Genomic DNA, 14057 nt, shown 5'->3' with positions numbered 1-14057 from the left:
AAGTTTAACAGATACAGATATTGTAACCACTGAAATTAGCAGTTTATGTGTCTAGAGAAGCCAGCCGTCTACAGGCTTTTCAGGAAGTGGGGATTTTTTTTTTTAAAGGCTCTGAAATATCTCTCAGGCCTTCAATCCATTTGGACAAAAGAGAGTATGCTGATAAGAAGTCTTCAAGGGAAACTTTAAAGGTAATTTTAAGCTTTTAATTCCTAGTAGCCTTGTTACTTAACTGGACACCTCAGGTTCTGCATCAAAGTGTCAGCAGTAAGACGTGCATGTTTTAAAGCCTCTTTGGCCTCTCCATTTGGCCCACGGGTGTCTGGGTTGCTGTGACAGGTTACGTCTGGCTCACACACATACACACACACACACACACACACACACACACACACACACACACACTCTTCTGCGCAGCTGGAAGATTGGGAGTTTGTGTTGCACATACCTGCGCTGAGAGGATTGAGTGTGTGTGGTCTGAGGGACTCAGCTGGTCTGGGAAACTGAGTCAGAGAGGCAGCCAGCTCTAAGTGGTTTCTTCCAGCAGTCAAAAGGAGACAACTTCATACTGCTGAGGGCTTCTCAGAGAGAGCAAGCAGAGTCAAGAGGACAATGATGATGAAGATGAAACAGACTCTTTGCAGAATCTCCTGCTTGGTAACTCTTTTGGTGGAGCTGAGCTGGATAAATGTGGGCCACAGCATGCACAGAGAAGGAGGAAGTAGGGTAAGTGTGGCATGAGACTATGTATTTAAGTGTAACCTCTGTCTTTAAAAAAAAGCTTATGAAGGCAGCAACTTAAGAAACTCCTTGAATTGTATTGCTTTTTGTAGTTTATCTATAAAGATAGATTTTGTTTATCATAGCAATAAAGATAACTTGAATGTATTATTTAACACTGTTCATTGCATTCCTCTTAAATTCTTGAGACACTCAAAGGCATAATTTCCCTCCCTTTTTTTTGGTGCAATTTTGTGACAATGCACACTCTACAAGTGTAGCCTCTTCCCTCTTTCCCCTCACTATCTCATAAATCTCACGCTTGACCAGTTGCTGCCAGTGCCACACACTAACATGTGCTAACTGTGTTCTGTCCCCTGAAACTAAAATCAATATTTATCATGTGTATGCTTGCATGTGTCTCTTCTTAAGTAAACACTGTAAATGAAAAAAAGAGCAAATGCACGTCAGAGGTAGTGAAAATGCACATCGACATTGTATGTGCATCAGAGGGATTATTGAGCCACTTCACTCCTTTTGTTCATGCTGTTACTTAAATTGATTGATTTTATCTTGCTGTCATTCATCTTCATTATTGTAATCTCCCCATTCACTTCCTTCGCTTTTACCTTTCCTTCGATTCTTGTCTCTCTCTCAGGCGTTCTCACTCTCTGTTTCTCATTAGCGGGTCTATCCCCCGGTAGAAATTACAGAGGGGAAACCTCCTTATTTTCTGTTGTTGCTTCTCTGATTTAAGTGGAAGCAGTCAGCCAGTCAGCCTGCCCCACCCTGTTCTGCAACACATTGAATACATCAGAGGGATCATTACAGTTGTCCAGAGGAAATAAAGCAAACATTGTGCAGACAAGTGCAATATTCCATCATCATCCTCTCTGCTGTGCCTCCGGCCTTGTTGTAGACTTGCCATCCAGTATCAGGCTTTGGCTTTCCCGCCTCAAAAATGAGCCTGCGATTCCTACAATTTTAACTCCTCTCCCACTTAGTTAGATCAAACTCTTGTCCCAAACTACCTATTAATAACAGTAAAAAATTATTTATTTCACTAGGGCACAAACATTATTACATTAGATTTCATCCTAAACAAAAAAATACACTTCAGCATTTGACTGCATTTCATAACAATCTCATGCAAACCACCTAGTATTAAAATCTACTCTGCTTCAATTTTGTTCTGGTTTGTATCATCATGGGAACTTTGACCTTTTGTGGTAGCATGACAGGTGTTTTTATGGTTTTCTCCCACTCCTGAATCACAGCTCGTCTCCTCTAGGGCGAGTTGCCAAGGACAATCTGATACTGCATGCTGGTGGTTCTGGCATTATATGCATGTCATCCTTCTAGTGTATAAATCCAAACTCTTCAGTGGCAGTGTCATGAGACTTCAGAATGAGCAGTGTTTAGAGACAGAGAGGTTTAAGGGCAGACCGGAGCAGCTGTTGATAATCACACTCTGACTAATGGGTGTAACATCAGGCCAAGTGCTCCAAGTAACTCCACACTGAAGCAAACGTCATATGAATTCAGCCTTAGTGTAAGACACATGTTGGTAGATAATAATGCATGGTAATGTAGCTATGAATGCAGTTTCTTATGTTTTACTTACATGTTTTTGCATGAATATTTTTTGAAACAGTCTACAGTCTCTCTAGAGGATCTGTGAGGCTGTATAAATCAAATTAATTAACAATCCATCCAATAGTTGTCAAGATTGTTGAAAGTAAACCAAAAACCTGCTGGTTGCATAATAATTTAAGTCAGGGTATTAATAAAACTGGACTATCTCCCTAGGATTATATGTCAGTCTACATAGTTGCCAAGGTATTCACTCAGAACCACAAATCAAGTCAACCTAATGTTGGCTCTAGAGGAAAAGTCAGAAGAACACCAAAATCTACAGATCTATCTATCTCTGTATTTCACAGTATACATAGTTTTTAAATTTAGTGTCTGGTACGACATTCCTGCACTGACACAACAGTAGTGCCAAAAGCAGCCAGCAATGGCAGAGATTAAAGCCGGGCTCAGACTACAAGAGATTTGGGTTGATTTATCCCTGATTCACACCTCCTGATAATTGGAAGTGAAATCTGGTTTGGGACCTTACTTGATACCGATGTTTGGACCACATTTTAATGTGAGGGGTTTACAAAACCAGTCTTAAACCTCCAAAACTGTTTGCAGACTCATCAGGTCACCCCAATGATTTCAAACATATTTGATATTTAGGAGTTCAAATCTGGATGATTTCGTCACTACTTTCCAAGTGGGAGCCAGCTAGTGACCGCGTCTCCCCGACCACAAAGTTTCCATCCCCAAAAGACATTTAGTTACATCAAGTGAAACTGAGACTTCATTGAGGAGTTTTTTCTTATGTATGACTCACTGTGATCTCTGCAGGTAATGAAGGAGTGGGAAAGGAAGGTGCGGTCAGCGTCCAGCCTTGATGAGCTGCTGAGGCTTGCAGACTTTCCTGACTGGAAGCTGTGGAAGTGTCGTATGAGACTGCAGCAGCCAGAGACCCAGACAGAGACCCTATCCTCTCCTCCTTCAGCAGGGTCTCACCGCTCTACACGTTATGCTGCTGAATCTTACAGCCTGGAGATACTTAGAGGTTGGATAAAAAATACAGTTCAAGTGTTCAAGTCTGTGTGTGTGTGTGTGTGTCAATGTGGATGTAAACATTGTCCATCTCCCATTTAGCCATAGATGAGGAGTGGCAGCGGACTCAGTGCATGCCCAGGGAAACATGTGTCGACGTGGCCAAGGAGCTAGGCACAGACCCCTCAATGTTCTTCAAGCCTCCCTGCGTGTCCATCCACAGGTTTGTTGAACATTGGTCTGACTCACAGGATGTACACTTTGGATATAAGCTTGCCTTGGCTGACTAATTCTCTTCCCCTTACGTTATCTGAGTGTTACTGTTTTCAAAATCCTCAAGTTTTTTGTTATCAGCAAAAATTGTATGCCATAGGCATGTCTTTTACTGTTTTATGTTGCATTTTAGTCACTTAAATGCTAGGGCTCGCCTCCCCATGTGCAAATCTTCAACCAAAACAAGCTGCCCCCCTCCCACTGACACTATTTTGCAAGGGCACTTTGGCTGCATCGTGGGCTTAGCGCCGCCCAAGAGGATTGTGATAAGTTTATAAAAAAATAGAAAGTCCGTGTTTTTTAACCCTATGGCAGAATGAACAGACACAGTGCTAAAACACGAAACTAGACTAGTTGAACACGAAACCAGATCCAGATGTGGGAACAATGTGCAAAACTAATGTTAGCTACTTTAGCTTATTTGTGCCAACAGGGCAAGAATCATAACCAAGTAACAGTAATCTTACAGAAATATCACAAAACAATAATCCGAGTGCTGAAGCCGGGGAGAGCAGCAGGTGAGCCAACTGTCAATCACAGTTGTCAAAACCCACGCGGCAGACATCAAAGCTCCTAGAAATCTTCAAATCTTATTATTGGAGCAATCATTTACAATATGGCCACCAATGCTGTTATCAGAGGGCATGAATGTAGTGATTGAGACCACAATGACTACTTAAAAAACTATTTGTGACTTAGTGCGTCTAGAGAGAAATGAACGCTTTTTTAATGTGAGTCAGTATCTAGCAGCTGTTGGTGGCATTGAAACATTGCCACAAACAACAAAAGCCCATATTATGTATAATATGATACGGCAAATCTCTTAGCTTAAAACTATTTACAAAACCATTTTCATAAGATTTTTTAATAATTTTGCTAAAGCAATAGTTTTAAGAGACAAGTGCAAAAATTACTTGTGGTTTTATGTAAAGTTATGTGCTAGACTACAGTATATCTCGACTGTGTGCAGTAATGGCTGTAGCTGTAGCTTTATATTTACAGACATGACATACAGACATGAGAGTGGTATCAATCTTGTCATCTAATTTTTGGTGAGAAAGCGAATGATCATGTTTTCCAAAAAAATCTCATCTCTCACTCATATCAGTTACCCTCCAATCAGTCATGTTAGATTGCATATTGAATTATTGGGATGATTTATTTTAATCAGTATTCATGTACTCTGATCTTTTAAATATATTTTTAAAAATCCCACAGTTATAACAACCCACTTAATTTTCTACATTATGCCACGCATGTCACTTTACCCAGATGTGAATTTGTTTTCCTACTGACAGGTGCAGTGGCTGCTGCAATCAAGAGGGTGTCACCTGCAGAAACACAACTACTGTATATGTCAATAAAACTGTGAGTCACCAAATCCTTTCGAGTATTGGATCTTAGATGGTAGAAACAGCGCTAGTTTTCAGCAGTCAATAACTCTTAGACCTATGTGTGTGTGTCTGTGTGATTATTTGTCCTTCAGGTCCTTAGTGTGATTCCATTCAAGTTTATACCAGAGCCTGTGCTTATAAAAGTAGCCAATCATACAGAATGCAGATGCATGGAGCCTGCCATAATACGACGTGATGCTCAACCTCACAGGAGCAGTGGGTGAGTCCAAAACCTCCATCATTATTTCCCAACTGAATTTGGTGAGATGTTTTTCAACAAAATTCTGTTCTAATCCATCTGTTTCGTTGGCAGCTGCTCTCCGATCGGACAGCTGTCAGGCGCAGAGGACTCCAGGAGACTTTGCGCCAGTGGGCTGATTTGGGATTGTTCAAGTGACAGATGCATACCTTACCCTTCCAGCACACCAGGTGTGTGTATGCAAATATGTACAGTATATAGAAAGGCTTCTTGGATGTGTGCTGCAGCTTTTTAGAAGAAGTCCACAAAACATCATGTTTTCATATTTTATGTTCACAGACTGTATTTTAAATTGGAATTCAAAATAATAACACTTTGGTCCAAACTGAAACGTCTCAACAAATGTTGAAGAAATTGGCTTAAAATCTTGTACAAATATATGGCTCCCAGAGGATGTATCCTAATAACTTTGGTTTTAATGCTAGCATTTAGCCCAAAGCATCACTGTGTCCAAGTACATTTTTTCAGTACAATTCTCCATCTTGTCTGTTTAAAAAAGCATTTTGTTATCCAAAATCCAGCATTATATCTATATTGTTTATTGAACACTAGTTTCAAAGTATAACCACTGTTATATTTTTATAGTATGCACTATAAAACAAGAATCTGTTAAAATACCATTAATTACTCCTTAATTCAAATGGTGAATGGACAGCACTTATATAGTGCCTTTCTAGTCTTCTGACCACTCAGCATTTTGAACTACATGCCAACATTCACACACGCATTCACACAATGATGGCAGAGGCTGCCAGTAGGGTGCCAACCTGCACATCAGGAGGAGAATCATTCACACACACTCTGACACCGATGGCACAGCCTTCAGGATCAAATTAGGGTTCAGTAGTTGAGGCACAGCTTTCCCATTTACCCACAACTTAATTTTAAAAGCCTTGTATTTAATAATTAAGTGCATTTACGGGTTAAAAACAAAAACTTACAATGGACAAAACCTGATAAAAACTACTCAAGAAATTTCCCCAAAGGCATTTTAAGGTGTAAATTATTAGGCTATAAGGCTTTTAAACCATGCAAATAATCCATTAAAAATACCTTAATTAATTTCAATCTATTAATTATCCTCTTAAAAACCCATTAACAAATATTCTAATTCCATCATTATTATTTGGTAAATTAATTTTAAGGTATAAAATTGTTGGGTTTTTCATAGTGATGATGACTCAGCTAACAAGATGGAAATTAATTTATTGTACTTATATTGTCTTTGTGACTTGAATAAACCATTTTGACATCTTGCTTAGAGTTTCCACTCACTTCATGGATGCCGGACTGTGAGATAGATGTGGAGCGCTGTGACTGTCTTCCGAGGCCTGAGCCCATTCGTCAGCCAACATCGATCAATCCCTGTCATCTCAACTCTTCCATCTGCGCCCTCAAGCATCAACGTTTTGATCAATCCACCTGCAGGTAGAAACCAGAGAGAGACTTTGATATAACGGTAACGATCTGCTCTTTTACCACGGACATATTCCCCAAATGCTCTTATCTGTACTCAAAAGTGACATTAGACACATGAAAAGGACCATACTTATGTCCTCGTCATTTCATACACAGTAAGTATAAATGGAAATGCTGAGAGGAAAACGAAAAAAAGATTATTAAACATGTGCTGCGGATAAAAGGATCCAGCATAAGTAAAGGGGTAATTTTACTGCATTCATTAAATACTGATTTATTTACATTTGTGTGTCTGTTGAGCGCAACATCACATATTTGAGCAGAAAATGCTCAAATGGTTTTGGAAACACACAAAAAAAACCTCCTGCTAAGTCACACATCATCCAGACTGAAAGCTGGCAGAGTGGAAGACTTTCTGAGGTCTGCTGTGTCTAAATTTATGCTTTTATAAGATTCCTCTTTTCTTCACAGATGCAGACGGCCAAAGTAGAAGCCCTATGGTGGAATAACTTACGACACCCTGCTGGCCAAGGATGTTTGGAGGCAGAGAAAAAAAGGCTCATAATTTATTTACAATCCTATTTATGCTGATCATTTTAACTAATTAAGATATTAACTCATATGACCATGTTAATTGATTTTTTTAACATGCTTACCTTTGTTTCGATCAAAGTGTGAACTTTATGATTTGTACATTTGTTCTGTGCACTGAATATGTAGTTTATATTAAAAGATTATTTTTATAGTTTGAACTTGTTATGGATGTATGGATTATTGTTCATCTTCTGATGGACTTTTCACAAATATTCCTATTTGTTCATCTGTATTTTCTCTTGTTATTCAAACTCAAACAGAAACATTTTAAACTTGTTGCATGATTTGTGGGCAACAAGGGCTGCTAAATTCTGACGTGAAAAATAAAAATGTAAAACCAAGTCACTTAAGCCTTGTTACTCCAGTAAGACAATAACCCAAACCTGATCTTGTTCTACAAAATTTCATTTTCAAATAGAGCCCTTAAAAATATTCATACAGTTTTAAAGTTTTCATGTTTTATAAATTAACAGCTTTTAATTAAACCTTTAATTAATAAGGTACTTTTGTGATGCTGATTTAACAAAAACACCCTTTATAGTCAAAGTGGAAAGAGATCTCTGCAAAGTGATCTAGATTAATGACAAATAACACACAAAATGTATGTTTGCATAAATATTCACCCACTTTATAATGGAACACACCTTAATCACCACTGGTGCAGCTGATTGGTTTTAGAGAGTAATCAGTGGATTTTAATTGATTGTCACTGTGTGAGAATAGACGTTGAAGTGAAGGTTGATTAAAGTCAAAACTATACATGACTGGTTTGAAAATAACAACAATGTTAATTTCCTTTTTTAGTCAGAGTCCAGATCACAATACAATTGAGATTATGTGGCAGGAACCCAAAAAGGATTCTGACTGATGTTTGAGCGGTTTTGCAAAGAAGTGTGCAGAAAAACTACAGCATCCATACAGTAAATGCAAAAATTCAAAGGGAATTTTCCTCACTCAATACTGGCAAAGGTGCATCGACTAAATACTGACTTAAAAGAGGTGACTACTCAAGCAAACAAGTATTTTGTATTATAATTTTCATAAATTAGCTACATTAAATCTACTTTTATTCACCGTTGTAAAACAATAAAACATGAAAACTTCCAGGGGAGGGGTGAATGTTTTTCATAGGTACTATACAAGAAACTGCTATCCTCCAAAGAAAGCTTTGTTAGCCAGATGGTTGCAGAAAAGATAGAAATCTATGCTTGTGTATGTGCTTGATCTTGTGTATGTATTTGAGCTTCAAGGCAGAGCTGCACCGTCTCTAATGATGTATGAGGACCTGTAGCAGCAACAGCAGGACAGAGTGGATAGTAAATTTCGGCTCTTCATAAAAACAGACTATCATTGTAAATGTGCTTAATTTACTGTTGCTTGGTGAATGTATTGATTTATGTCTTGTATTCCTCCCCGATCTATAAAATGCACACATTAAAGGGTACAGTATATGTGAATTCACAGCCATCATAAAGTGGCCATATACCATTATTTCCCAGTAAACATAATGTCCCAGATACCATAATGTCTCATATAGTTCCACAGAAGCTCTTAGACATGATGACATTAAAAAGTAACATTAGTAGCATCTGTGCTCGAGCTTTTCATTCATGGCAGGCCCGCTCTGCCTTTCAGATCCATGCAGGCTGTTACCAAGGTCTCATAAAAATTGTCAGTTGGAAATAATGGGCGGACGCCAGGTAAAACCGCTGTTGCCCTAACAAAAATGAAAATACAATTTTCTGTGTATTTCATGAGATTTAAATTATTACTTTAACACTTCATATATAATGAACAAACTACTGAAGAGGCCTGAAGTTACAAGGAGATTTGCCTCCCTCTTGCTGCACTCATTGTGTACTGCTGTTTCCCAACATACACTTTTCTGGCTGTTCCTCTGTTACATAATCAAAAAACACTTATCTTTAACAGTGTAAAATAAGAGTTTTAAGTAAATTAGGAGAAGAATTTCCACATTAAACACATTAAAATTCCCATTTCGGTTTAGTTTGGGTAACATTTATTTTTCATGAAGAGAAAATAACAAGCAGAGACATATTTTGAAAATATGAGGCCAGAGAAAAATGGAAATGTATGCAACCATAATTTCTATCAGCTTGATTAAGTAACCCTCATCCTACCAACATATTTAACATACAAGGACCACCGGCTACCCTCTGGACGCCAAGAATAAATTTCACCATAGCAAAATGTAAATTTATTTCTTCTCAAAACATTATTAGTTATGTAATTCATGTTATCTGAAATTATTATTATTTTAGGAAAGTTACAGTTATTTTGCATATTGTATAAAATCAAAATATGCAGAACACTTTCCTTTAATACAAATTTCAGCTTTTATCCCAAGTACAATCTTTCCACAAAGCGTTCAATATGACTGGTCTGCCAGGACACCAATACATTAAAACAGAAACAGAAAATAATTAAGTCATTAGGAATAAACTGATTGACAAAGTTGTGAAAAATTGGAATGATGGAGTAAAGCCCCTGTGAGATATGACAAAAAGTATACTTCTTTTTGTTGGCAGGATTAAGCTTAGAGTAAGTAACAAATACTCACTTCCCAGATGAAAAAAATAGATATGGATAATATTTAGAATATGGAGGAAATGCTACACGCTGCTGTAATGGGGAAATGTAATTTATGGAAGGTCCTTTGACCCTAATAATATAATTAAATTTAACCAAGCCTCGCACAGGAAAAGTTCTCAATTGTTTTATAATTATACTTGGCTTGTTTTCTATATTTTAAATTGCTATTTGTTTTATAATTGCTGTGAACCCTAGCAACCACTTTGTGGAAGCTAATGAAGATCCAAATAATGAATGAAGAATGAAAGGCAATGAAGATAATGCAATCTCCACGAGAATATCATGAATTACACTAACTCATACGGACCCTTTGCACAGCCTCTCAGTTCAACATCTGTGTGAAATGGACTGTTTTAGTGCCTGTCTCTTTAAAAGGGTAGTTTGTATTTTTTTAAGTGGGGTTGTTGTATGAGATAATTATCCATAGGCAGTGTATTACTTGCAATAAATGGGGGTCTGCACCCCCTAAATTTGGAAAAGGAGTCAGGAGTATTGTGGATTGTGTTTCACTGCAGATCAGCTGCTTGGGTCAGAAAGTGCTATTGCGAGATCAGATAGCTGATCTGCAGTATCATACAGTGCCTGGCATGCATAGGAATACGGAAGTTCTATGGTTGAGAAAATGTAGTCGTAGGCTGCCTAAAGAAAATATTCCTAATGTAGCATGTACTAAAACTGATGTAGATGTTTTTTAGGAGTGCCTTTTTTATGTGGCTAAAATATGTTTTCTGGCCGCTTCCACAGCAGTAAATTGCTAAACTTCTGTTCTGGTACACATTAGGGGGATGCTGTCTCCTATCAACTGCAGGTAATACACTGAGTATAGCTAAGTACATAATATAACCCCACTTCAAAAAATGCGAACCATCCCTTTAAGGTCCCCCTTCCAAGGACCCCACTCTGTTCGGATTGGCCAGAAGTTGCCCCTCATCAGATACATCTGTCAACAAACCACATAGATTTCTTCTTCTCAAATTCATCCGTAAATGTTCAAGCCAATACCCGATCCAAAATATCAGAGTGGACAGCACACACAACACATGGAAAAACTTAAGCAACAACCTTTGCAACGAAGCCTACAGAACAGATGAGACGATGCCGGCCTGTTAGCCAGGTAGAAAAAACAATTGCAAAGAAGTACTCTACATAATTATGTTCACCTCAAAGTCTGGAAGTTTGACCATGTTTAGCCTAGATATGCAACATCATTAAAATTCACTGCAAACTGCACACAAACTGACACAAGGCATAAAAGTCTGAAAGAAGACTCACTTGCTCTATAGTGAAAGATGATTACAGATAAGACGTAAAGAGGTGCCCACATTACAGGTTATGAATAGAAAAGGGATTAGTCCTCCAATAGCTGTTGACAGCCTTGAAATGCTTGGTTGGTTAGCACCTAAGCGAAGGGTGCCGACAGTCAACGCTGACCTTTAAAGTGACAGCTGGAGGTGTTTCTGCTATTAATCTCTTTCTTCTTGCTGAGAGAGTTCCGCCTAGTCTCATTCCATGTTCATATGAAGAGGAAAACTTTCAAATGTAATTTAACAGAGGGATGAGACTGAAACACAAAGGAGGAAGGAGAGCCCACTTCAGTATGAGTCAGTATGAGTCTCTCTCTCTATACATAGATACACACACACACACACACACACACACACACACACACACACACACACACACACACACACACACACACACATAATTTGCTTTGACATTTCATCTCTAGCTACATCACAGCATTTGATAGTACATTTCTCGGATGGACCGAGCTGCACAGATATTTTTCAGTCCAGTCGCTTTTGAATAGACAATTTTTGGCATTAAAATTTCTTTTCAGCGTGGATAATTGACATTGTGCTATCTGTTATCCAAATTCAATATTAGGTAGCTAGGAGCTCTTCTTCCTTTGCTTTGCCACCTACTGTACTGGAGTATGCAGTACAGGATCTAGTATAAATTACACAGGGACACTCTGCTGGTTTGAAGGATTTATTGTGGCAAAAGTGTCCGTTATTCGGGTGATGTTTTTTCTTCAGCTTTTACATTTTATATAGAGTTGACCTGCGGGCCACCGGTTAGGCTGGCTGTATATATTACTTCACCAAGTTCTTCAAAAGTAACGAGAGGATGCGTATATAGTTGCAGTGTTGAAACACATCATGAAGTAGCACAGATTTATTATTTTACTGCTGTGTGATAATGTGTGATACGGAAACTTGAAGCCTCCAGGGCACACAGACCATAATTGAATTGAAGAGATGTCTTTTTGAAATGAAAAATATTGAATATTCAGAGATTCAGATTTTTCAATGAGGGACAAGGAGCAGGTGTCATTTTAAGGATTTTTAACTAGATTATTTATTTATTAAATTATAATTCAAAGCGGATATGTCTTAAAACATATCTGAAGGGCATCATTAAGCAACCACACTGATTATGAAAATTATTATCATTATTAAACGTTATTTAATTTTTGCTGTTGTAATCCTGCAGATGCAAGTATTACTGGTAGCAATGTAGACTCATGCTGGAGTTATAAAACCAGAAAAATGTAGAATTCCTGGAAATGACTTTGTGCTGTATTCATCGTGAGTTCTTATAGGATTTATGCAAAATTTCTCCTGGATCCCTTTTGATCCCTTTTGAATTCCTTTAAAATTCCTTCTTGAACCTTAAAAGGTACTACATGAGAACGCAAAGAGGGCTGTAACTGTAATTATGTTCATTATTGATTAATATGCTAATTATCTATTATTATTTTCTCAAATGAACAATTGACAGTTTTGTCTAGGCCTATAAAAGGCCATAAAATTGTGAAAGATGGTGATGTTTTCTAATGTTTTCATTAATTCAAAGAAATTCAGTTCCATCATAATGCATGACACAAAAAAAGCCTCAACCAGCAAATGTTTGGCATTTGTGCTTTATAAAGACGAATCAATTAATGGACTAATCGTTGCAGCTCTCAATGCAGGTATTTTTTAAAAACAATGCTGTGACCTTTGCATTTTTCTGCTATTCTTTTATTCTTTTACTGTGACTCCTTTAGGACTATTATACAGGGATTTCAGACATGTGCTAATATGCTTTTATTAGTCTCAACTAAACTCATTTAATTTTTGCTCCTTTCATTCCTTAAATTAAAAAGAATAATCGATATTTACATTCCAGGCTTTCCACAGAATGAGCACGACTAGAATGATGACATGTTAAGTAGATGGTTGAGACCATGCAGGACAGAAATTTGGCGAGGTGCTCACACCACAATTAAACAAACACTATCCAGACTGAATTATACACCCACTCATCACAGCCTGGGCATGATCCTCAACCTTGTGTGAAACACCAAATTAGGACATTGCGGTGTGATAGAGTGACTGTAAATCTAGCATGTGACAGTGCAGAATAATCATGCTCGGTGAAGCCACGGGTGCAGGAACTCTGTGGTGTATACCGAGCCAACAGGGATAAGACTGAACATAACCATAGTACAAAGACACTCATGAGTATCCAGCTTCACTATACATCTTCTAAAGTAATGTAGAAAGAAATATTTAGCACAATAAATGGACCACCATTTTTCTGTAAATGTATGTACATTGCGTTAAAACACACACACAACTACAAAAATATAAACACACATTATTAGTGTAATCCAAAAATACAAATATGATTTCAAATGCACACATTTACATTCACTGTTTAGTTTTCACACTGTGTGCAACTGATATCCAGATAAATAAACATTCTGCAACCAAAGAACAACTAACATTTAAATATATAGCTGAACTTCACAGTTATCACAGTATCTGACATTTAGTAATATTGTACATATACAGTGACAGGGGACAGGCAGAATAATATATACATCAACATTAAGTTGAATGTACACTAATATAAAAGAAACTACACTTTACAGCACAAAGATCAGGTAAAAACATATATTACTAATATGGTACTAAAACCGTAACAAAGTGCCAATGTTTATTACCTAGAGGGGTTTATTTACTTAATTTTAGGTGTCTTTATCTTGATACTACACAGGTGACCCGTCTTTTTCTGCCTTTTCTAAAGACTTACATTTCTTTCTTCATTGTTAATGCAAAATGTGTTTTCACTTAGTTTCATTAGAGATGATTATTGTTCACAGAAGCAAAATGCAG

The 14057-nt window shown here is 37.5% G+C and overlaps 1 protein-coding gene across 1 annotated transcript; it reads left to right on the top strand.

The window, feature by feature from the left end:
* The first annotated feature begins 567 nt into the window (after nucleotides 1-567).
* Nucleotides 568-7586, top strand: vegfd (vascular endothelial growth factor D). Its single transcript, XM_062418513.1, has 8 exons — nucleotides 568-726; nucleotides 3139-3352; nucleotides 3442-3562; nucleotides 4911-4980; nucleotides 5099-5226; nucleotides 5320-5435; nucleotides 6528-6693; nucleotides 7156-7586. The coding sequence occupies exons 1-8, from the start codon at nucleotides 613-615 to the stop codon at nucleotides 7172-7174; spliced, it is 948 nt and encodes a 315-aa protein (XP_062274497.1). The 5' UTR covers nucleotides 568-612; the 3' UTR covers nucleotides 7175-7586.
* The last annotated feature ends 6471 nt before the right edge of the window (nucleotides 7587-14057 follow it).

This window comes from Scomber scombrus, chromosome 1 (assembly GCF_963691925.1).
Source record: "Scomber scombrus chromosome 1, fScoSco1.1, whole genome shotgun sequence".
Lineage (NCBI taxonomy): Eukaryota > Metazoa > Chordata > Actinopteri > Scombriformes > Scombridae > Scomber > Scomber scombrus.
The sequence above is the reverse complement of the archived record's forward strand: the minus strand, read 5'-3'. Positions and strand labels throughout refer to the sequence as shown.